Source organism: Perca flavescens, chromosome 3 (genome assembly GCF_004354835.1).
Source record: "Perca flavescens isolate YP-PL-M2 chromosome 3, PFLA_1.0, whole genome shotgun sequence".
In the NCBI taxonomy this organism is placed as follows: Eukaryota; Metazoa; Chordata; class Actinopteri; order Perciformes; family Percidae; genus Perca; species Perca flavescens.
In genome coordinates, this window is record NC_041333.1 from 7,654,627 (window position 1) to 7,678,174 (window position 23,548).

A 23,548-nucleotide genomic window follows, 5' to 3' on the forward strand; every position below is an offset into this window, starting at 1 on the left:
ACACCAGGAGTAATTTATATTGTTCTATTTTATAGTGATCGATTATCTGTTCAAAAAAATGTTCTATGTTCTATGAAAATGTAAAATGTTCTATTATAGAAAAGATAGAAAATAAATATTTGTTTGTGCTGTAAAGTGGTTAGAAAATATGAAATCGGAATCGGCTAAAATGAAAAATCGGAATCGGCCTAGAAAGTTGTAATCGGTGCATCTCTAGTTAAGGATACATTTTAACTGCAGGAAGACATGTTTTGGGATCATAGATATAGAAGTTACAGTACAGTATCTAGTAACACCTACACAATTAGTTGCAAATCAGTGCTCAGTTTATGTTTAGTGCCCAGATGTGTATGAGAATATTGTCTTTGAGATGTCTAAGGCTACATTCAGATTGCAGGCAAAATTGATTTGTTTCCAAAATCAGATCTTTAAAGGTCCCATGGCATGAATATTTCACTTTATGAGTTTTTTTAACATTAATATGCGTTCCCCCAGCCTGCCTATGGTCCTCCAGTGGCTTGAAATGGCAATAGGTGTAAACTGAGCCCTGGGTATCCTGCTCTGCCTTTGAGAAAATGAAAGCTCAGATGGGCAGTTCTGGAATCTTGCTCTTTATGAGGTCATAAGGAGCAAGGTCACCTCCCCTTTCTCTGTTTTGCCCGCCCAGAGAATTTAGCCCACCCATGAGAGAGAGAGACATCATGGCTTTCAAACGAGCAAGTGGCAGTTGGTCAAGGCCACACCCCCACCCTCCACCTTACCCCCCCCCCTCCCCACCCTCTCCTCAATAGCTACAGACACAGAAATGGCACATACTAAGGAAAGCTCATTGTGGGACTGGCTCTAGTGGCTGTAATTCTGCACCAAGGCTGAATTTCGGGAAAGAGACTTCAGATACAGTATTAGGGGACCACTAAGGTATTAATAACCCTCGGCTACACAAGTGACACAAAAGACACTTTGAAATCCGATTTGAGCAGCCAGAGCATCCGGTAGAAATCCGATTGGACTTGCATTTCAATCCACCTCCAATATGGGCTGGCAGTCTGAACAAAGCCTACGTTCTTAGAACTCCAGCTGCTGTACATTATTATGTAATTGGTTGTCTTGCTTGTTCTCTGGGGTATGTAATGAAATGTTGTTTCTCTCTGCTGTCTTTGTACCCTTTTTTGCAGCCATTGTCCTAAATCTTTTCACTGTTTAGTCTCTTACAATTCGTATTTCTCTGTGGTGTAGAGTGTGCATGAAACAACAAAGCTGAAGTGAGTACATACATTTTTACATGCAGCATATCTTTGTTTCAGGTTTGGCTAAGTTTGACATTGTTACTAATGTGTCAGAGATAAGGAAGTGAAAGGTAGCCAATGAAGTTCTTATAGTGCAGCTTGTGTTCAGACCTACATTAGTGCTGCATCCAAAAATACAGCCTTGTCATTATTTTTAATAAACCTTGAGTCCTTGCTCAACTTGCCACAATGCAATGTAATGTCATCCAGCAAAGCACTGTGCTGGCCATCAAATATGGGCAAGGGTACATTTCTAATAGATTTCTTTGTAACATGAACAGCATATTACTGAAACTTGACTCCTGGATCTTATAGAACAAATGACTTGATAAAAATGTGTCCTCTGTAAATGCCTTTTGAAATGACCCGTGGGAGCATTTTCTGGTTAAAACTGCTATGGTTACGGTTTGGTTAGGTTCAGGAACAGAATCTACTTGGTGGAAGTTAGGAAAACCAACATTGGGAACCCCCAATGGGGGCCTAGGGGTTTGGGATTCCGGCCATGTCAGCATTGTTTTGGTCTGGCAGGGAACTTTTGTTTTATGTCGTCCCATAGCGGCGCCGATGCTATATCAATGTCATGCTACTTTCACCTTTTCGTCTGACAAACAACATTCATTATTAACACAACCACAAGTACAATTTGTCAAGTTGTCATAGTCCAGTTATTAGGAGCTCAGCAATCAGGTATAAATTATGACGTGACTGATTAAAAGGCAAGGCTGAGGAGTGAGAAAATATGGTTGTGTGTTTGTGGACATGTGTGTGGGTGGAGGAGTTGTAATCAGTATGTCCAACCTGAAGACCACCTAAGCAGGAACTAAATTAACACAAATGTTCTTTGGCATCTTCATCAAAGATCACTATTCATCTTCATTCCTGTTGAACGTGAATGACAGCTCCTTGTAACTTTACATCTGACAGCCAGAGATGTTTTTAGTCCTAAGATATTAAGAGAATTAGACAAGCAGCGGTAAATTCAACTATTCCAGGGGCATTCTGTCTTTCAAATAAAATATAAAACATGCATTTTCATATCATTTCAACAATACACTTTTAACACATAGACACATTAAACTTCTGAAAAACAAATAGCTATCTTTACCATAAATAACATTAGTCCTAGCACAATGTACCTAAGGCCTACAAGTATAAGAAAACAAGACAGAATCTTCTGTAAAATAAAAATGAAAAGGGACTCCTTCTTTGTGAGGACTGTAGCAGCAGCAATCTGAATAATTTAAATTTCAATTCAATTTCATTTATAGTGTCAAATCAAAACAGGAGTTATCTCAGGACACTTTACAGATAGAGTAGTTCTACACCACACTCTATAATTTACAGAGACCCAACAATTCCCCCCGAAGAGCAAGCATTTGGTGCGACAGCGGCAAGGAAAAACTTCCTTTAAACAGGCAGAAACCTCAGACAGACTTTTGAGGTAATGGGCTTTTGGTGGGCAGCCATCTGCTACTTCCAGTTGGGAAACAGAGACACTGATCCAGAAATATGATTCATAATAATTATAGCAGTATGATGAACAGTGGCAATTATAGTAACAATAAAGATAATAGAACTATGACTAGTAATAATAGTACTAGCAATGCAGGGCGTAGCAGGGCGTCAAGCAGGACCACGGCAACAGCTGCAAACACGATCCAGGTGCCACAACAATCCAAGGAAAACTGCAAGGCGAGAAAGCACAAGGACTCCGGGGAAGAAGTTAAGTTAATAACATGCAATAATGGGATATGAATGCACACAGATGGAGAGAGAGAGGAGAGAGGAGCTCACACACGTTGTGTTATTGGTAACACTTTATAATAACAGTATTAATAAATGGTAAATTAATAGTAATTTCCTAAAGTTATTTTACTGTTAACAAACAATGAAATCATGATTCAAATGTTTACTAATCATTAGCAATATTAAATTAAATTAAATCTTTATTTCGTGATCTATAGATTATCATTATTATGATAATAGCTATCTAAATAATGTTCATAGATGCTTTACAAAGTATTTGTTAATCATTACCAGTTGCAACTTTATAATTGCCATCCAAATAAAGTTTATTGATTTTTGTTTACAAATAATTTGGTAATCATTAACAAATACTTAATATATAAAATTGTATCAATTTTAGCATTACTAATAATTAGTAAACATTATCAATCATTTCATTGTGTGTTAACAGTAAAATATCAATTAACTTAAATTAACAATCAATTTGGTGAGGTTATTATCAAGTGTTTACATTGATGTCCTGCCCCTTTCTTCATCTTTAACTTAAGAGGAAATAATGTGCCTCTGTTTTGATACAAGGATATCTTTGGCCGATACAAACATTGCAGAATTGTTCACATAAAAATTAGACCTAAATCGAGGTCAAGATCTTATTTTGAGTTAATTATGTAGCTCTATTACCAATATTTATGGAGAAGAGTTGTCTTTGTGTTTAATGTCTTATATAAAGCACTTTGAATGGCCTCGTAGTTAAACACACACAAATACAAATACACTTTTCTTGCCTAATGATGATCATGGACTCTGTTAGGCATTTAAAGTATTTGTAATTCCAAGAGTTTCCCTCTGTTTTGTGAATCCCTCTGGCTGCCAGGAAATTCTAGAATAATAATTGATGAGCTCAGAAACACTGTGATGGAGAGATTTAGCACTGCCCTCTGGAAGAGTTTAGATTGTTTTGCTGCTGGATGAAGCACACATTGATAAGCATCCTTGTATTGGGGAGACTCATCCAACCAACAATCTTAATTAGATCTCCCTCACTGCATGCATGAAGAAGGATATGAAAAAGAGTTGCCGCTCCTTTTACTCATTACAAACCATTTCCCTCCCCAGGCTGCTGCTTACGCCAGTCACATCGCCTGTTAATGCCAGCTTGCAATACAACTTCCAAACCATCTAAAAAGGGAGACACCATAGCAAGTGAAGTGTGATGGAATTACAAATAAATATTTTTTAAATATTTGAAAATAACAAGACAATTAAGGATATTTTTACTCATTTAGGAAAAGTCAGTAAACTTTTATTCTCTATATTATTTTTTCTTGCTTCAGAGTACCCTTTACAATTGACACACTAACTGAAATTATTTTCTAGAAATTTATTTTGAAAAATATACACACTGAATGGAGAGTATAGGCTTTGGCGCTTAAGGGCCAGTCTGTTGTATTATGGGTTGTTTGTAGCCTTAATGTTGTTAGGCTAGCTAGTTTTTGTTTGTCTATAGTGTTGCTACCAGGGGCAGCACAGTGCAACTAGCTGTGTAGGCTACTGTTTTAGAGCTCCGTAGCAAAATGTATTTCCAAAAACAGATGTTTTTATCCGGATTTAACTACTTTAAAAAAAATTAAATGGCATTGGATTGGTGCAACGACTTGCATGCTCGCCGATACCCAATTCAGCATTTTAGGCACTATCAGAGACATTCACGATAATGGTATCAGTTCAAAAGAAGACAGTATTGTACTATAAGTACAACTCTGTGTACAGATATGGGTGCTGCCATCTTCTGAGCCTGCAGATAAACAATGATGCAAATGAATGAATGTTGATGACAACTAGCCATAAGCATTTTGGCCATAAGTTAGACATTGTTTTTCTCTCCAGAGATTTTCCCCTCTTGTGTTAATATGTCATATAACATGTCATCCCTTGTGGTTGTATTCTCTTCATTCATTAGTATTCCATTTTCAGACTGTCCTCTTCTGCACTCCACACTGAGAGGTTGCATTTTTGTGCTTTGGCTCAGCTGTATGGCATAAATGTGCCACATATCTGGAGATCTGTGCATTATCACTGGGGGACAGATAACCATAACGTGGTCTGGAGGTGGCTGGGCTCAGCCCGCCCAGTAGCGGTTTTTGCCATGGCACGAGCACTTAAAAAGAAATCCTCGAAGTGGTTTTCTACCGTATTATCTATCATTTCACCGTGTGGGGAATTGGCAAATTGGCGCCCCTGCTTGCTGAGAAGGCACCGTACACAGAGAAGCTGTGTGAGAAGGGGAAAGGGGAGGTGGGAGCTGGGGACAGTTTGTTGGGCATAGGCGCCAATACCGTTGGTGCTCCGCTAATACTGAGCACCCACGAAGCTGATCGCGGTTATGTGTCAGTTAAACTTTTCATCTCCAATCCTGAGTTGAAAGCTTACTTTACGGCTTTATAATCAAGTTGATAGGCTTGTGTGTCGGCCATCTGAAATGCAAACATTTTTTGATTACTTTTTATGTTAAAGGGCGTGCGCCTGTGAGCACCCACGGAGGAAAACAAATAAATAAATCGGCGCCTATGTTGCTTGGTCTCCCAAATGGAACGGTCCGGACAAGGGGGGTACGGGGATGATTAGGATCTAACGGAGATCTACCCCAACTTTTGGACTGCTCTCAGGATTGCACCGTGACTCAAGCAGAGAGGAGCTTTTCAAAACTAAAGTTGATTAATTCATACATGAGGTCAACCATGTCCCAGGAATGGATCACTGGCCTTTCCGTCAGTATCAGTCATTCAATAGGGGAGCAGATTTCATACGATAACATCATTGATGATTTTGCATCAAGGAAGGCCAGAAAGGTCAGGTTTTAGTTTTAGTTTGTGTTTTCTGTTCTTAGTGCAATAGTGTAATAATTAGATTCTCTTTAGTGTGTTTTCACATTTGTGTGATGGATTTGTTCCATTTAGAATATTTATTCTATATTTTATTTGCATATTATTCTTATTATTTTATATTATTGTTGCATTGTGTGTATATATATATATATATATATTATAACAAAATACGTGAAAGAGAAAATTATATTTCTCAATTGCACAAATCCTTTAGAACATTTGAAAAACACACAATTTAACTATTGCAATTACAACAGGAAACACACTTTTTAAGTTGCACAGTCTCCACCTCCAACATTTTCAAAAAGACAATTAACACAATTCAGCACAAAATATGACCGTACAAGTTATCAGAACTTAAAATAAATATACACTATAATATAGTAATTCTGCAATTTTGTGTGTTTTTTTTTTGTGGGGGGGTGGGGGGTGCTCAAAGGGGGTCTCGCCCCGGGTGTAATTCAATGTAGAACTGCCACTGAGCCCGCCTTTAAGCTCAATGACGAACCACCTTTTCTTCCACTGCCTGATGCTCTGTGGAAATGGCCTACCTGTTCGCCTCCTATTGTAATCTGTCTTTTATCACCCCCATCCCAGTGTTTAAGGTGTGTGTGTTTGTGGCTGGATGTATGGGTGGGGGAAGCATCTTTCGCTGACATTCTCAGAGAAGCATGGGAAGGTGTTAGCACAGGAGACACTGGGATGGAGTTGCAGAGAAGAATGAAGTTCATCGATAATGGAAGTTGACAGAGGCCAAAACGGCAGCATCAGCAGGGGGAAGACTAACCCCTCCTCCACCTCATCTCTTCTCCTCTCTCACCTAATCTCCTGTCTTCTCTACAGAGCTCCTTTCTCAGCAGAAATAAAAACACTTTCTCTCCATCACTGCCCAATGTTTTTTTGCTATTCCTATTTCTCCACCTGCCTCCTGGGAAGACCTTTTATATTCATGCACCCACTGTGGGAAATTAACTTCTTAAGATTGCGAAAAGATGCACATGTCTGCTTATGCCAACAATATTTTGGTGTCTTCTGAGCAAAAATGTCTTTGAAAAGTAGTAGAGTAGACAGTGTTAATGCTTGTTTAAGCCTTCTTTAAGAATACAAAGGTTTGCTCTAAAGCTTAAGAGGAAATTTAAAGAGGAAAAGAAATAATGTCAAGGTGTAGAGATGGATAGCATGTGTGTAACCGTCAATTATTGAAAGCCGGCATCGACTGTGTGACAAGTAGTGTTGGGTACCTTTCGCATCTGAACCAATATCAGTATCGATACCGGTACCTCAAATTCGGTTCCGGTACCCAACGGTACTTTTTTCGGTACTTTCCCTCTGTCTGTAACAAAAACAAATATTTTAGTTGTAAAAATAATTTCAAACCTATTTATCCTATTTACTTAGAACATTCTGTTTTTTATTCAGAATATTTTACACTGACAGAAATTAAATAAAAATAAAACCCCTCCCTCTCTCCTCCCAAACCCATTCCTACAACCTATTAAATTGAATTATTATTAAACTTGTATTCTTGTATTTGTATATTATTCTTTTTTAGCCTGTTTTATTTTCATCATGACCGTTTTTAATTGCTCTTTAATATTTTATGTAAAGCACTTTGAATTGCCTTGTTGCTGAAAGGTGCTATAGAAATAAAGTTGCCTTGCCTTCAAACCTCAGCCTGTCAGTCAGTCCCCAGGGCACACAAACCACTGTTGTGCCTGCTTGTCTCACAGGAGATGTAACGTCAACAGCACCACGACTGCTTTTGCCTCGCCATTAATATCATATCGCAACAAACGCTTTCTGCGTGAAGTTTTTAAAAACTGTAACCACACTTGAAACTACTTTATTGGCATTGCCGTGACTCAAAAATCTGCACCTGTGAGTGTGTGTGTCGGACCTCTGCTATCTGTCAACATGCAGAGAGGATAGATAAGCTTGTGCTTACTCTCAGTTAGCGAAATTTGGCACCGTTTTATTTTACGTGAACCAATACTCAGTAGTTTTGACGGGATTCGGTCGGTGCCGGTAAAAGTCCCGGGTTCGGTACCCAACCCTAGTGACAAGATTTATAATCTTGTTGTTTTACGGCACATCAACAAGTGTTCAAGCCACGTTTTTCAGTGGTCCCTCTCACACACGTCTGACAGAACAGATTACTCTCTTTTTTTCTATTGATTTTTCATTGCAATTACATATTTTAACCCCCCCAGCCCACAACAAAATGTCTCTCTTAACCTCTGTTGTACTCTAACAGCTAAAAAACAAAAATCTAAGTATACGACATCACATGTACAGAACAATGGCACTTCCAGCAAAGCCATGATATGCACAAATAAAATACAAAAACAAACAAGCATTGCACCTCTGTTGTCACCCTTCAAGACATGCCTCAGTTCTTCCCCTCTTTTACCACCTATTTACCCTGTAGAAGCTCCCCTATGTCTCATTTTTTAAAATAAACTGGCCAAAATGTTTCCAGATTTTCTAATACAACCCCAATTTTTTTTTAACATATATGTTAATCTCTCCATTGACATACATTGTTATTCTTGATCCAAGCACCAATTGTAGTTGCCTCCATTTTGTTTCAGATAAGAGCTATAGTCCTATAGTCCCCCAATACATTTGTATTTTTGGGGTGTCAGATTCAGATTTGTTGGATACAGGTGCAGCAATATCATCTTAGGGTCAAGTGGAATGTTCACAGACAAGATGGACATTTTATTGATCACCCCCCCTCCAGAATGTTTTAATGTTGTCACACTCCGACACAGTGCATAAATGTTCCTCTAGCCTCATTGCATTTAAAACAAAGTATATTAATGTTGTATTAATTTAACTTAACAGGAGTTGTGTGTTTGCATCAGCCAATTATATTGAAGTGGCTTTCAATTACAGTTTGCTTTTGTTTCTGAGATGCGTCACAGTTTTTCTCCTGTCGTTTTCTGAAATGTCCTCTTTTAACTCTGCCTTCCATGTTTCTTTAGAGCCAGATGCAAGCCAGTTATATATTGATTAAATCAAACCCTTCTCATTGCAATTGTTATAATTTCTTCTAAGGATGAGAGTGCAGGAATCCCGACTGATTAGTTTTACATAGAAGAAACAAAGTTCCTCACTTGCAGATATTTAAATAAATGTTTCACATGGAATGTCATACATTAGAGAGATTTCTTCAAAGGTTATTATATTTCCCTTCTTTAAAGAGTTCATCTACTTTACTTATTCCTTTCCTTGCCCACATCTGTAATCCTGCATCCAGCTTGCCTGGTTTAAATGAAACATTGTCCCACACTGGGTTGAATTGTGAGAGTCCAATATGTTCATATATTATTTTACCTCATACCATACATTAACCATATTAAGAACTATAGGGTGGGCAGTATGTGTTCTTAAGTACTTTAGCTTAGCTAAATACAGGTACAAATGCAAAGGTACCTGAAATGAGCATCTCCAGAAGAAAAATAGAACATTTAAGTTCTCAATTGTTGGTTAATAGTACCAATAAAGATTTGGACATATCAGCCCCCCAGTATCAAATGGAAGATACAGCAGAGATAAGCGGATCCGAGGACATTTCTTATTCCATATACATTTCCTGATGAGTGTTGTTCCGGAAGGCGCAGGAGCGATGTAGGTGGTCTTTTGGCAAGCTCGGAGAGGCAAGTTTCCTCATTTCGATATTAAACAGATAACTTCGACTCTGGCCCTCAGATAACGATAGAGTTTGCGATTTAAAGTACTTGGGCTTTTACTAACCAACTTTGAAAGCAAACTATGAAGCCACCGACTGCTAAATCATCGTCCAATAAAGCGGCTTGTGGTACTAACGCTAGCTCGCTGGAGGACTCAACTGACTGCAGTGATGACAGTCACTAACTAGTATGCTAACCAAGGTGCTGAACTCTCTAAAAGTTGATATTTGCACCAAGATATAGCGGACCATTGGTGATGTGCAGGCTGACATCGCTGCTGTCAGAGAGGAATTGACCTCCTCCATAACCACCTTGCAGGAAACTGCTGAAGAGCAAGAGGGCCATCTAAAGGATCTGGAGAAGTCAGCAACCACTACCAGCGACTTTGTGTCTGCGCTTGAGATCAAGGTGGCGATGCTCCAAAGCCAAGTTAAGGAATTACAATCCAAGTGCAAGGATCTGGAGAGTAGGTTCTGGAGAAACAACATCAGGCTGGTGGGCAAGAAAGGAGTCTCAGCCACTGAGTTTGTCTCCGGTGTGCTGCAGGATGTGCTTAAACTGAGCGAGAAACCATTACTCGACAGGGCTCATAGGACTTTGCAGGCCAAACCAAAGCTTAACCAGCCTCCGAAACCTTTTGTCATCAGGGTACACTACTTTCAGGTCCGCAAGCTTATTCTGCGCCAGGCACGTCAACTGGGGTATCTGCGCTTCAACGGTCGACCAATTTACATCTTCCCTGACCTGACCACCGCCAAGGCAAAGAGGAGGGCGGCTTTCGGGGACGTGAGGAATCAGCTACGTGAGATCAAAGGGGCTCGTTTTGGATTTCGTCTGCCGGCAAAGTTTCGCGTCACCCTACCCGGAGAAAAGGAACATTTGTTGAGCGATGGACTATGTGGTCTCAAAACTTCTGGAAGTGCAGGTAGAGAGCGAGGCAGCTGCAGGGGATTGTGTTTTTTATGTTTTATATGTCTGGGCTTATGATTCACTGCAGCGCTGTCTCTCACCTAACTGTATCACTGTGACATTTTCTTTGGAGTATGGCTAACAGCTTAGCTGGAGTTGTAGCAAGTAGGCCTATTACTTTTGTTAGCTGGAATGTAAGAGGCTTGGGTAAGCCCACAAAACTCAACAAGGTTCTTTCTCATCTGCATTTGAACATTTCTGACCACACTAAAGTATGCAAAAGATGGGTTTCTCAGTCATTTCATTCATTATTTAAAAGTAAAGCTGTACCTTTTGTTTTATCTAATGCCGTAGCAGACCCCAACGGGCACTATGTCATTGTAACAGGGACGTTATATTGGACTCCATTGATACTAGCAAATGTATACGCCCCCAACAATGATATTGAGCAGTTTTTTGTCAAGTTTTTCTCCTCTTTACCGAATATTGGCTCTCATCAGGTAATTATAGCAGGTGATTTGAATTGTTGCCTTCAATCCCTGGACACATCTGCCAGGAAAATATATGCCATGTCAAAATCTGCAAAAGTCATAAATAGGCATCTTCATACTTATGGTCTGGCTGGCATTTGGAGACGCCTGAACCCCAATGCTCAGGGTTACTCATTTTTTTTCTCCTGTCCATCACACTTATACACGTATAGACTATTTTCTTGTTGACAATAAGTTACTTCCACTTGTTCAAGGTTGTAGCTATCATGCTAGACTTATCTCAGATCGTTCACCCCTCTTAATGGATTTAAAATTTGCTCATAACTCGACATCTCGTCCACCTTGGAGACTTAATACTTCCCTCCTGTCTGAGTCTAATTTTGTGGAGTATGTATCACAACAGATTGATTTTTTTATTGACACAAATGCAACTGGTGAGACAAACCATAGCACATTGTGGGAAGCGTTTAAAGCCTACATGAGAGGCCAACTAATATCCTGGGTAGTGTACGATAGGCGGCTGCGGTCTTCTGCTCTCACCGCTCTCATGCACCGCATTCAGATGTTAGAAAACCAATATAATCAATCTCCTTCTTCTGCTTTGTACAAGGAGAAGCTCCTCCTCAAAACAGAATTTGATAACCTCAGCTCAATTAATGCAGAAAAAATTATCTTGAAATCTAGACGCACCTATTACGAACACGGCGATAAACCTAGCCGTCTTTTAGCGCACCAACTTTTATTCAATCTGCTGCCTCGCGGGTCATTTCTGAAATTAACACAAGCGGTGGCCTTACTAGGGATCCCGAAGAAATTAATAATGCTTTCAGGAATTTTTAGGTTTCACTCTATACTTCAGAACAGCAACATACCACTGATGATGACTGTTTAAGTTTTTTCTTGGTGGCATAGCGGCCCCAGATTTTCTTGAACCATCATGGTATGTTCTTGAATTTTTATCCCGTCTACGCTCCTCTTTGTCAGCCATGGTCTATTCCTCCATCTTTGAATCCCCAACGGCCTGTACAGATGTGTCTTCATTTTGGATGTACATGTCTCTCCCTAAAAGCTCCTATCCATTCTAACCATGCTTTTACACCTTCGTTATTAGACACGTCATTTCTGAACTGGCGGAAATTAGGTATTACGTTTTTCTACATCCCTTTCTACATCCTGCAACCCGGTTGAGGTGCTTGTAGAGCAAACTGAATAATGTAGGAGCATCATTTCAATAATATACAATAAGCTCACACAGGAGTGCCACTCTCAGCTTCCCTTTCTAAAGGCTGATTGGGAATTTGATTTGGGTGAAATCATCACTGATGATATGTGGCTCTCAATCCTGCAAAGAGTACATCAGTTCATCGATATGTGCTAGGCACAGCCTAATGCAATGTAAAATTTTACACCGCTCGCATTGGACCAACCCAAAACTTTCAAGACACTTCCCAAATATTAGTCCTTTATGTAATAAATGTCGTTCGTGCCTTGCCACTCATGCCTACATGTTTGGGCTTGCAGGAATCTTAATGACTTTTGGTCTTTGATTTTTGGGGCGGTCTCAGATTGCATATGTGCAGGTATAACCATCAGTCCCTGCCCATTCATGGCCATTTTTGTGTCTCCCCAGATTGTCTTGGTCTGTCTAAAACACAGTCAGATTACATAGCTTTTGTGACTGTTATTGACAGACGTTTTACTTAAGTGGAAAGATCCTCACCCTTCCACTTTTACACACTGGACTGTAGATGTAGATGGTTAGCACTGTGGCCTCACAGCAAGAAGGTTCTGTGTTCAAATCCAGGTTGTTCCGGGGCCTTTCTGTGTGGAGTTTGCATGTTCTCCCCATGTTTGCATGAGTTTCCTCTGGGTGCTCCGATTTCCCCCACCATCAAAAACATGTACTAGGTTCTCCAGGCAGTGCCCTTGATCAAGGCACTGTCATTGGCTGCCCACTGTTCCCTTGAGGGATGGGTTAGATGCAGAGAATGAATTTCGCTACATGTACGTGTATGTGACAAATAAAGTATTTTCTTAAATTAGAAAAGATAAGACATTCTTTAAGGGGCTCTGATTAGAGATTTTTTGAGTTGTGGAACCCATTTATCAGCCACGTTAAAGAGAAAATCCCGCTACCTGCAATGTAAGTTATCTCACCTCATGCCTATTGCTTAAATCTGAACTTAATCTCTGTGGGTCATTCTGTGTAGTCATCGCCTAGTCCTGTGTTGTGCTGTGTTTGTTTGTTTTGTTTTTGTTTGGCAGATGGGTATTCTGATGTGTTGTCTATACTATTCTGTCTGTATTATATTGTTTTTCTGAAAATCAGAAAAAAAAAAATGTTGTGAGTTTCTTAAACACTCCTGCAGCGGCATTTTGAAATAAATACATGAATTTAGGCAATACGTTCATTTTTGATATAATTATTCTTCCTAATATTATGAATAGGTAAGGGCTTCCACATTTCTATTGATTTATGTACTGACTTTGTTATTACTTCATAGTTTGATACCCTACGTCAGCTATAAGCTTGAGATGTAATATTTTGTTCCAGTTAAGGAAAGTACTTCGCAAACCAAATCGAGCTATAAAGAGATAAAGTCCAGTCAACCCTATCAAAGGCCTTCTTTGCATCAAGCGAGAGAAGAGCCGTGTCTTTTTCTTCTTTTTGGCAGTACAGTATATTAAGAACGTGCCTAACATTATGGAATCCCTGCCTTCCCTTTACAAATCCATTTTGATCATCACCCACAATACTTGGAAGCAAATCCTCTAGCCTTTTCGCCAAAATTTTACTGAGGATCTTTTTATCAGTGTTTATTAAACTTATAGGTCACATATTCTCACATTTAAGTTTTTCTCATTTTGGAAGCAGGATAATCAAGGCCTCTCTCATGGAGGTAGCCATTGTTGTAGGATTCTAGATACATCTCATAAAGCGGAGTTGCAAATTTATCCTTAAAGTATCTGTAAAAGTCAATTGGGAGGCCATCAAATTCCTTTTAACTCCACTAATTTGTTTTAAAGATTTTTTTGGGGGGGATATTTTAGGTCTTTATTTGATAGGACAGCTGAAGACACGAAATGGGAGAGAGAGGGGGAATGACATGCAGCAAAGGGCCACAGATTGGAATCGAACCTGTGGCCGCTGTGGCAATGAGCCTCTGTACATCGGGCGCAAGCTCAACCATGTGAGCTATGCACGTTTTTCAATGTGGGTCTCAGGCCACTCTGTAGTTTGGGAAATCAGGCAGTGATGCAACACTGCTGCACTCACCAGAGATTTCTCTCAGTAATCACAGTTACCTTGGGGTCACACCCAGGCCCGTATTAAAACAATGTGGTGCACTATACCTCAAAGTCAAAGTTTTTGCACAAAGTCCTCTGAAAGAAATACGAGTTCTAGGAAAAGAAGCGCAGACTGTGGACTGGTCTTTACACTTCTCTGCATACTGAATAAACTCACAAAGCATACCGGCTGTGCTGGCCGTGCTATGTGCTTGAAAAACACAGAGAAGGTTAAGTCTCACCCAGAGGTGGGGGGGTTTGTGTGAAAAATGTTTTTCTTTGCTTGCCAGTTACATTGAATCAAGAAAGCCAACCACTTATCATTTTTTATAACAGTTAATATTTTACATTCATCATTATGATAACATTTTTGGGGGGTTAAACTAGCCACTTTTGATTATTGTTAAACCCCCCGCCCCATCCCCCAAATTATTTGCGTGTACCTGTGGACCAACTCAACTCTGACAGAGTGGGGAGGGGGAGTGATAGTGGTCATGTAATATTGATCTATTTATAATGAAACAGTTGTCATAACCAAATCATAACCAGCCCTATTAAGCAATCCAGAGCATTTTTAACAAGTCGTCCAAACTAAATTTCAAAATACATTGTTTGTCATTGCCTTTCAAAATCTTTCCAAAAGACAATTACAGAAATATTTAATATAAATGTTTCCTGATCTGCTGGCTCGATGGTGTTTTAAGCCCCCAACGTTCAAGGCAGCGCTGCGACCCTTGACTTCAAGGCACCTAACCCTAAACTTAACCCAAACCTAACCATAACCATTACCATTACCATAACCATAACCATAACCAGTGCCTAATCCTAGTGCCTTCCAGGCAGCACTGCCTTGAAGGAGACGTTGGGGGCTTGAAACACAGATAAACGATCTGCTGCTCTGATAAAGGTTTGGTTAAGCTTAGGCACAAAAACTACTTGCTTAGGGTTAGGAAATTATCATGGTCATGGTTAAAGAAATCAACATTGAGTGTAGTTGGGAGGTGGCAGAGGAACAGCGGTCTCTAATATCAAAACAGTTCATGACTCTAAAATCTACACATGGCAGGCCACAGTTTGAGCTGGCATCCTCGGCAGTGGGAGCTCACCTTTACCTCTGTTGCGCTGCCAGGCAGCACCTCACAACATCTGGCATTTCCTGCTTCTGCATTATCATTCCAGTCTCTTGGCTGAGTCCTTGTTTTCCAGCATGCTCTGAGAGGGAATAGGAGATTTTGGAGCTTTGGTTATACTCCTCATCTCTTGGGTTTCTGCAACAGAGAGGTATGTGTATAAGATGTTGTATTTATCCTATTTGTTCAGATTAAATGTTGCTGTCTAGTGTGAACACACATGCATATCACCAGTCCCAGATGGCATAAGAATAGCAGCAGAGAAGCAGGATTGGAATGGAACAGCTTAAAGTGTTATTAATTTGATTGCAATATGAAGGACCTGCTACAAGAAGAGTTTCAGCATAGCTGCAACAACACTACAACTAACTGTGGTTGATCACCCTGTGGAAACTAAAAAAATCAGTGGGTTGTAACTAAGGTCCCTTGGCTTTTTCCCCCTGCCAGCAGTGTGTGCTTGTGATGTTGATAAATCTGCCTTTGTGTACATTTCACAGTTTGTTCCAGAACATGTTAATGTTATTTGCCATTTACTGACTGAATCCCCATGTGATATCTTGTGAATATGCATGGTCCCTATAGGATATCTTCCTATAATTTTGGTGACCCTTAACCTTTTGTCTCGCACCGCATTTTATGCTTGCATTGGCCTTTTGGTTTTAGGGATGAAAGTACGGACGTAACGATGCATTGTGAATTGGTTAAAAATCACCAAGAATTTTATTTTTATTTTTACATTTTCAGCACTTATTTTGAAGTCCCATATTTTCTGTTATAAAAAACCTTTGAAAAAGGGTCAAATTTGACCCAAGGACAACATGAGGGTTAAGTGGACAAAAATCGAGGCTGCACAATTGCCCCATTAGGTTACATTGCAGTCCCGCTCATGGCGGCCCGTCATTGCGTTCTCGCTAAATACTGGACCAATTCCAAAGATTTTTGGTCACATCAGTCTATTAGTCACAAATGCATGGAGAAATTGGGTCAAGGTTGTAAAAAACAAAATTACCCTTTAATACTCCTGATTCTGATGAGATGCTACAAGAATGAATATGTGCTAATATCTTGGGTTTTAGTGAAGATAGTGATAGAAGTCACCATGCCATTTCAAGGCCCATATTTTTGTCCAGAAATGAGTCCACCTGCTGCGATATGGAAAACTTTGATTAATTTACTCACCTCACTTACGCACTGCTAACTCTGCAGTTGTGTATTTATTGTAGCTGCAGTCATGATAGTGGAAGTGGCTATTCTCATCATTAAAATGAATGGTGTCAGGCTCCAGCAATGGTATCAGCCACCAAATGAGCTAATAGTGTTTCTCAGCAGTAAAATATAACACCCCTAATGCCCTGCAAGAGCCAAGAAGACAGTGAAATAGAGCAGGTGTGAGATCCACTTCCACTGTCCTGACCAAATGGCACTTAGCAGTACCTGGATTTACTTTGCTGCAACATTTTACCCAATTTTTTACTGATTTTAACATGTTTTGTTCCTTTTTTTCTTTTCATCGTCCCACACATGCAGGCTAAAAAAAGAGAACATATTGTTGTTGTTTTCTTTTATTGCTCACCTGTTTTCTCTGAATGTGGTAGTCTTAGACGTCTTAATAGATTCCCCCACTTCTAAGTAACTCAGACCTGACCTGGGACCCAAGTCGGGCCAGGTCCAAATTATATTTAGTTTAATGGGGTCAGATATGGTCTCTTTAATTTGCCTCTGCTGATCAGCCCAGATCATTGAGAGAGTGTAAATTGTCAAGTGTAGAAAAAATGGCATGGATTGTTATTTCACCGTGGCTGCCGGTTAATTGGTGGAGCATCATGCTGTTCTCTCTTCAATTGTCTTTTCAACACTTTTTTTTTAATTATTCAATTCATTTATGCACATCAAGTGTGGGTGTGTTGTCATTGTGTCCATTTCTTATAACATCCAACATTTAGGACATGAAAACCTCTAGTCGCAGGTTTGTGCTTACAAATGTCATTGATGCTCATCAGAATCTGTGGGTGGAAGTGGTAAAAAGAACATTTTTCCAAAGCAGCTCACACTGACAAGCTAACAACACAAAATAAAAATAAAAGATACCATTATGATACCAAAACAGTAGGCTAATTTTTGATACATTACATGTCATTTTTATCCAAATTGACTTACAATTGCTATATAACATCAGAGGTTGCACGCCTCTGGAGCAAAGTGTCTTGCTCAGGGACACATTGGTTGATATATCTCAGTGGGATTTGAACCTGGGTCTCCTGCACCAAAGGTATATGTCATATCCACTGCGCCATCACCTCCCCCCTTATTTTGTTTTGTGAAATGTTGCTAACCTCCTTCTCTTTCTCTCTGTCTTTTCCTGCCTGCAGATGGTCACAAGAACAAAGAAAATATTTGTAGGAGGATTATCAGCCAACACAGTAATTGAAGATGTGAAGCACTATTTTGAACAGTTTGGCAAGGTAAGACCATTTGGAGTGTTTTCTCTTCTAGGCTGCTCTGTGTTTGTGTGTGAGGGCTTGTGAGGTGTGTCTTTTGAAGGTTCAAAGCAGGTTGAGGATTTTAGTGCAGCTGTATGAGTGAGATCTAAAGGCAGACTGCTGCTGGTTCTCTTGTGAGTTTACAGTACTTGTCTGGTGCTGTTGTGGAAACCCTTTGAAAACTCCAAGACACCAAGAGAATAGAATGGACCTGGACACCAGTTCGATGAGATGTGTATAGTCTGTTTTTAGAGGAGTTATATTATCCAGCTGTCCAGAGTCAGATGAGAAGAAGCAAATCAGTTTCATCTCTGTGTCCAAGGCTGATATTTAGTTTACTGAGGCTGTCAACTATGTGTGTGTATGTGTTGGATGAGGCTAATAATAAGCTGATGGGGTAAATAGAGAAATTCGAACAGTTGAGAGGATGATGAGGAGGAGAGGACAGGATGGTGACAGAGCAGTGTGGAGGAATGATTAGATTAGGTTTATGGTACATGGTACGGAGGTACATTTATTTTATGTGGTAGTATATGACTTTACTACTAGGTTAACAAGAGCCAGGCACACACTGAACATTCAAAGTACTTAGGAAGTTAGTTTTGTCTGCTGTGAATCAATGGAATGACTTAGCATAACAGTGATTCAACGTTATAGACAACTTTTAAATTCTCTTTTTTTAAATGTGTAATTTTAACATTACAGGTTCCTTTTTAATTTGATTCTATGTGATTCTAAAGATCGACAATCATCAGTCAAAAGGTTTCTCCTCCTTCCCCAGGTATTGATCAAAGGCCGAAGACATGTTAAGTTTGTCCACCAGTGATTTAGGTAATTTCCAAACAGACACTTTGTATTGTAACAGGGGATCTATATGGGGATCTATATTTACAGTTACCATTCATTGCCAATGTTGATGGTTCATCAGCTCTGTACACTTTGTGTGGTCATAGGCGGCCTTACCTATGTTTCAACTGTTTCAATTGAAATGGGCCCCGCCCTCCAGGTGGACCCCAATTGACAGGCAAAAATTTATTAATTTACCCCTGTTTGTATGTGATTTATGTATGTTGTTGTCGCGCTGGCAAGCTATCATTGAGGAACACAGCTTTAAAGTTTTTTTTCAACCTGGAACCTATTTTCTCATCTTTTTGTGTGTGACTGTAAGTGATTGGTTCAGTATTAAGCAAGATCGCTGCATTCGGCAGCAGTGAAACACACTACGATTTAAGTTATTGGACAATTGTGCACCTTCAATTTACATCTACAAAAGTGCTGTTTTTACTACTGACAAGCTCAGATTATTGTTCTTAGTGTTTGACAACATTATGGAAAGGATGCTTACAGCAGCCAATCTTTTAGTTAAAGAGTAAGATCCATTTTATTTATCATAAAACAGCTCCGACAGCACTATCGCCAAATCCACCAGACCCATTTAAATAAATATTATTTCTATCATTGTAAAACACACTTCATTCAAAGTGGACAGAAACAAATTAAATCAAAAGCCGTCTTCACCTTTCCACTGTTCCAACAATCACCACTCTGGTTTGGTTGAAATAAACCCTTAATTCACCCATTTACATGTAAAAATATGCTGGCTCTATACATGCTAAAAGTATTGTTTATTTATTTTATGGTGGGTTTGGTGATAGTGCTGTCGGAGCTGTTTCATGTTTAAAAATAAGGATTTTACTCTTTAAGATAAATCTCTATCTCTGTAGGGATCCTTTCCATTATTTTCTCAGACACTTAATAATACATTATTATTACACAATAATAATCTGCGCCTGTCAGTTGCAAAAACAGCACTTTTAGTTGTAGAAATTGACGATGCACATTTGCGTTCTTGCTTAATACTGGACCAATTTCAGAGATTTCTGTTCACATTAGACACTTAGACAACATTGCATGCGGAAATAGGGTTATAAAATGAATGTTTCTGTGACACGCGGGACAAGAGCAGGACACAAACCCTGGTCTCTTGGGTGAAAGTCCTGTGTTGTTTAACCCATCCACGACCCCAACCAACCTCCTTATGCGGCATTTCGGTCTTTCATACTACTCTCTACCATTGTCTCTCTTAATACTCAGCATCTTACAGCGCCGCAGTCGCACTGCTGCTTTGCCCGGTGCGTTCTATACACACGGTGAAGAGTGCTTTTTGTGTCGTATCTGAGAGACACTGACCAAGCGTCCGTATTTTACGAGTTGGGAGTGAGAACGGGTGGGGCTTGGAGAGCAATCACTGACCTACTGAACTTGACAGCAGAGATTGTTGTTTATTAGCACAACCTGCTGTAACTTTTTATTGAATTGAATCATTCTCGTCACTCTCCTGGAAAATAATCGTAAATGTAAGCCGTGTTAATGAAGGTTTGATTTACAGACTAATTGGTTCGATACCAGGGAAAAAGTCTTGCCCCAACTTTATAAATCATGGTGGGATTTTTATCACCCATGATTATGTGGTGGGTTAAACTGTGGCTGTGCACCTCAGATTGTGGGATGGGGAAACCCTTATTTCATCAGATGTCCATGAAATCCTCATTCTAACTTAACATTACTTCCTGGCAGTTAATGAGAACATTTCACTTCAGATTCAGATTTGTGAATTATGTTATTAATCTGAATAGAATGTAATGAATTAAATGGATTGGAAGTGTTTATTTTTATTTTACTTTACCTTCATGTAACCAGATAGATCAATTGAGAACTGATTCTTATTTATAATGATGACCTCAGCGACATGAGGCAATTTGATACAAGACATTAAAACATAGATACAGCTATTTATTTTTCCATAATCAATCATCAGTCTGATAGCAGATTCAGACTGAAACTAATGTTTGCAGGGCTAAATTACTACACATTTTACACAAAAGTAAAATTACATCTAACGTTTTATCCAGCTAATTTTAATAGCTCACGTTACTGTATTGTTTGAACAGGTAATTTCATATAATATTGGTGTTATATTGGTGTTTTGTTTTGGAAATTTTCCACCAAAACAAGTTTCCTCCCGAGACTATTTTGCAGAGCCACTGTTTCTGCGTCTGGAGCTTAGCGCCGCCCAAGACGATTGCGATTGGATTTTAAAAAATGACAAAAAAAAAAAATGTATTAGCCTAGAAATCTAGACGCACCCTATCGGCAGAAAATGTAATTTTCAGCCAGGGGGTCTAGGAACTCTCTGTTGGCTTGCGAGCTGGAAAAGCCAAACTCTAGCTGGGCCAATCGCATCGTGTCTGTGGGCGGGCTTAACATTATGACAGCAGAGTTACGACATCGACAAAGACGATGGCTGCTGCTGCTGGCGAACAGCGGTCTTTCGAATCGGCTTTGGCTGCGACTCTGGAGACTTTTCTTTGAGAAAAGAACAAAGAACAGCACTGAAGTCATTCTTAAAAAAGGAAGATGTGTTCAGAGTTTTGTAGACCGGATACGTTTAATCTATCAACTAGCGTTGCTCTGCTTGGTTTTAGCGCTATCCTATTGTGTGCAGAGGGAATTTGAAAGACAACAGTTATTTCTGCCCCTCGGATTGAGCCCTGCCAATGGTGAGTTCCCAGACCCAACATCTTGATGTGGGTCTGGCTTGTCAGGCTAAGAATGTATCTGTGGTGTAACCAGACATTACTCTACAGCACTGTGAAGATAGGTCTGGCAATGCGAGACTATGTGGAAGCTAACTGCTTAAAGTGCCTATTCTCTCCTGATCACCTGTGGCAATTCCTCTACAGGATAATTCAGGCCAAACCATAACAGCTTGCTCTCAGCTTCTGTTCCTTCATTGCCAAAATCCCTTGAACCAGCAATCTGAATACCTTTTTAGTTCTCTAATGCAAGGTAATGCAAGGTTAAAATGTTTTATATGACTTGCTCAGAACACTGGGAGATGTGTCTCCCTTTTAGCTGCTGACTAAATGATGTGTTAGGCTGGTTTGTGCTGCAGCCTACAGACAGCCCTCCAGCTACTAGGCTGCTTATCAGCTCTGATCCCAGTCACATCATTGCTGCTGAAGCGGCTCTTACAGAACGTGCACATGACAGCTAACAGTAGCATTGGCCAGTGTGAATAAAGGTAGTCAGGGTGGAACAAGATAGAACAAAACAAACAGTTTAGTTTTTGGTCAGACCTTTGTTTGCTGTTTGTTGGTGGACTCTGTGGTAAGGCACGGGTAACATTTTACCTTGATAAAAAGGCCAGCTGTTTTTTGACTTAGTCATCCTTTGCAACTGAGCAAAGTTCTTATCTGAGACCAGTCCATTGTATTGAAAGGCCTTCTTGGATTGTGATCAGTCTGGTATTCACCTGACCTTCTTGACATAACATTTCTTCAGGGCAAAAGTCCACTTTAATTCGCTACACATTAGCATAACTCATGGGTGGAACGAAAACATTTTGCCCTCTACCTGCTCCATGGTTTTCTTTTTAATCAGGTAATTTGCTGCTTGATTAAATGGTGGATTCTCACTCCACATTTTGGTAAGTTAATATATTCCACAGTTCTTTCTAATTGCCTAGAGTCCTGGAGTGAGGTGACTGAGTCTGATGGAGAGGGTGGAGCTTTTGAATGGCATCAGAGTTGTCATCTGCTGTTACTGATGGGTAGTGATTGCTGTTGGAACTGAACAGTGTGTTTAACCTGATTTTGTGAACAAAGGCCTCAGAGTTTCTGCCTCTGAAAGACAAAAGAACATGCGTTCTTCTTGAACAAAGGAATCGGGGCCTACACGTAAATTCCAAGCCTGTACACCAAACTTCGACAAAGAAAAAAGATAATAATAATAATAATAATACATTTTATTTGTATTGCACTTTACATTACAGCAATCTCAAAGTGCTACAGAGCATATAATAATGCAATTAAAATATAAAAGTCAATAATTCAAATAAAAAAAAAAAAAGGTCAATAAATAGTTAAAAGGAAAACCTATAAAATACATTTAGTAAAAAGCTTTTTAAAAAAGATATGTTTTTAGGTTTCGTTTAAAAACATCTATAGTCTGTGGGGCCCTCAGGTGGTCAGGCACATCTTGATAATTAATCTGATGTGGTCCAATTCGTCGCTGTGAAAGTCCTAGATCACGGGACATTGTTGATATGTTGTGTTGAATAATGTAGCTTGTGTGAAACTGTAAATGCTACATTGCTAGCTCAGCAAGAAGTCAGCTGTTAGCTTACCAGGGGCAGAGAGAGATAACCCTCCCCTTGTTAGCAAATTTCTCAGCCTCCGGCGATCACGTCACGTTGGGGCCAGAGTCCTGAGTGAACGAGAGGAGTGTTATCATCACAACCTCGAAAATCAAGATCCTAAGTCTGTTTTCTGTCTAAGTGTGCTTTCTTTCTTCTTACATGCTAAGCGAACACATAAGCTAATGGCTTACTCATAGCCACGCAGTCCCCCGACCGCCATTTCTGTAGTCTTTGTACTGAACTACAAAGAGCTCAATTCTCGCGGAGTCTCATCCGCCACCCTGATATTGCAGGGTTCAGCTACCCCCGCGGTCTCCTCTTCTCACTTCTTCCTCACACACTCTCTCACTCTCTCTCTCTCACACACACACACACACACACACACACACACACACACACACACACACACGTCTGCTACATGTCTGTTTTGCTTTTGTT

The 23,548-nt window shown here is 39.8% G+C and overlaps 1 protein-coding gene across 2 annotated transcripts in view; it reads left to right on the plus strand.

Moving 5' to 3' along the window:
• The window catches only part of LOC114552389 (RNA-binding protein Musashi homolog 2), a 354,101-nt gene that overhangs the window by 94,778 nt on the left and 235,775 nt on the right, over positions 1-23,548 (plus strand). For both annotated transcript variants that reach the window (XM_028573129.1, XM_028573130.1), the window contains exon 6: positions 17,800-17,892. In XM_028573129.1, the coding sequence (XP_028428930.1) occupies positions 17,800-17,892 (93 nt within the window). The remainder of the gene's footprint in view (positions 1-17,799; positions 17,893-23,548) is intronic.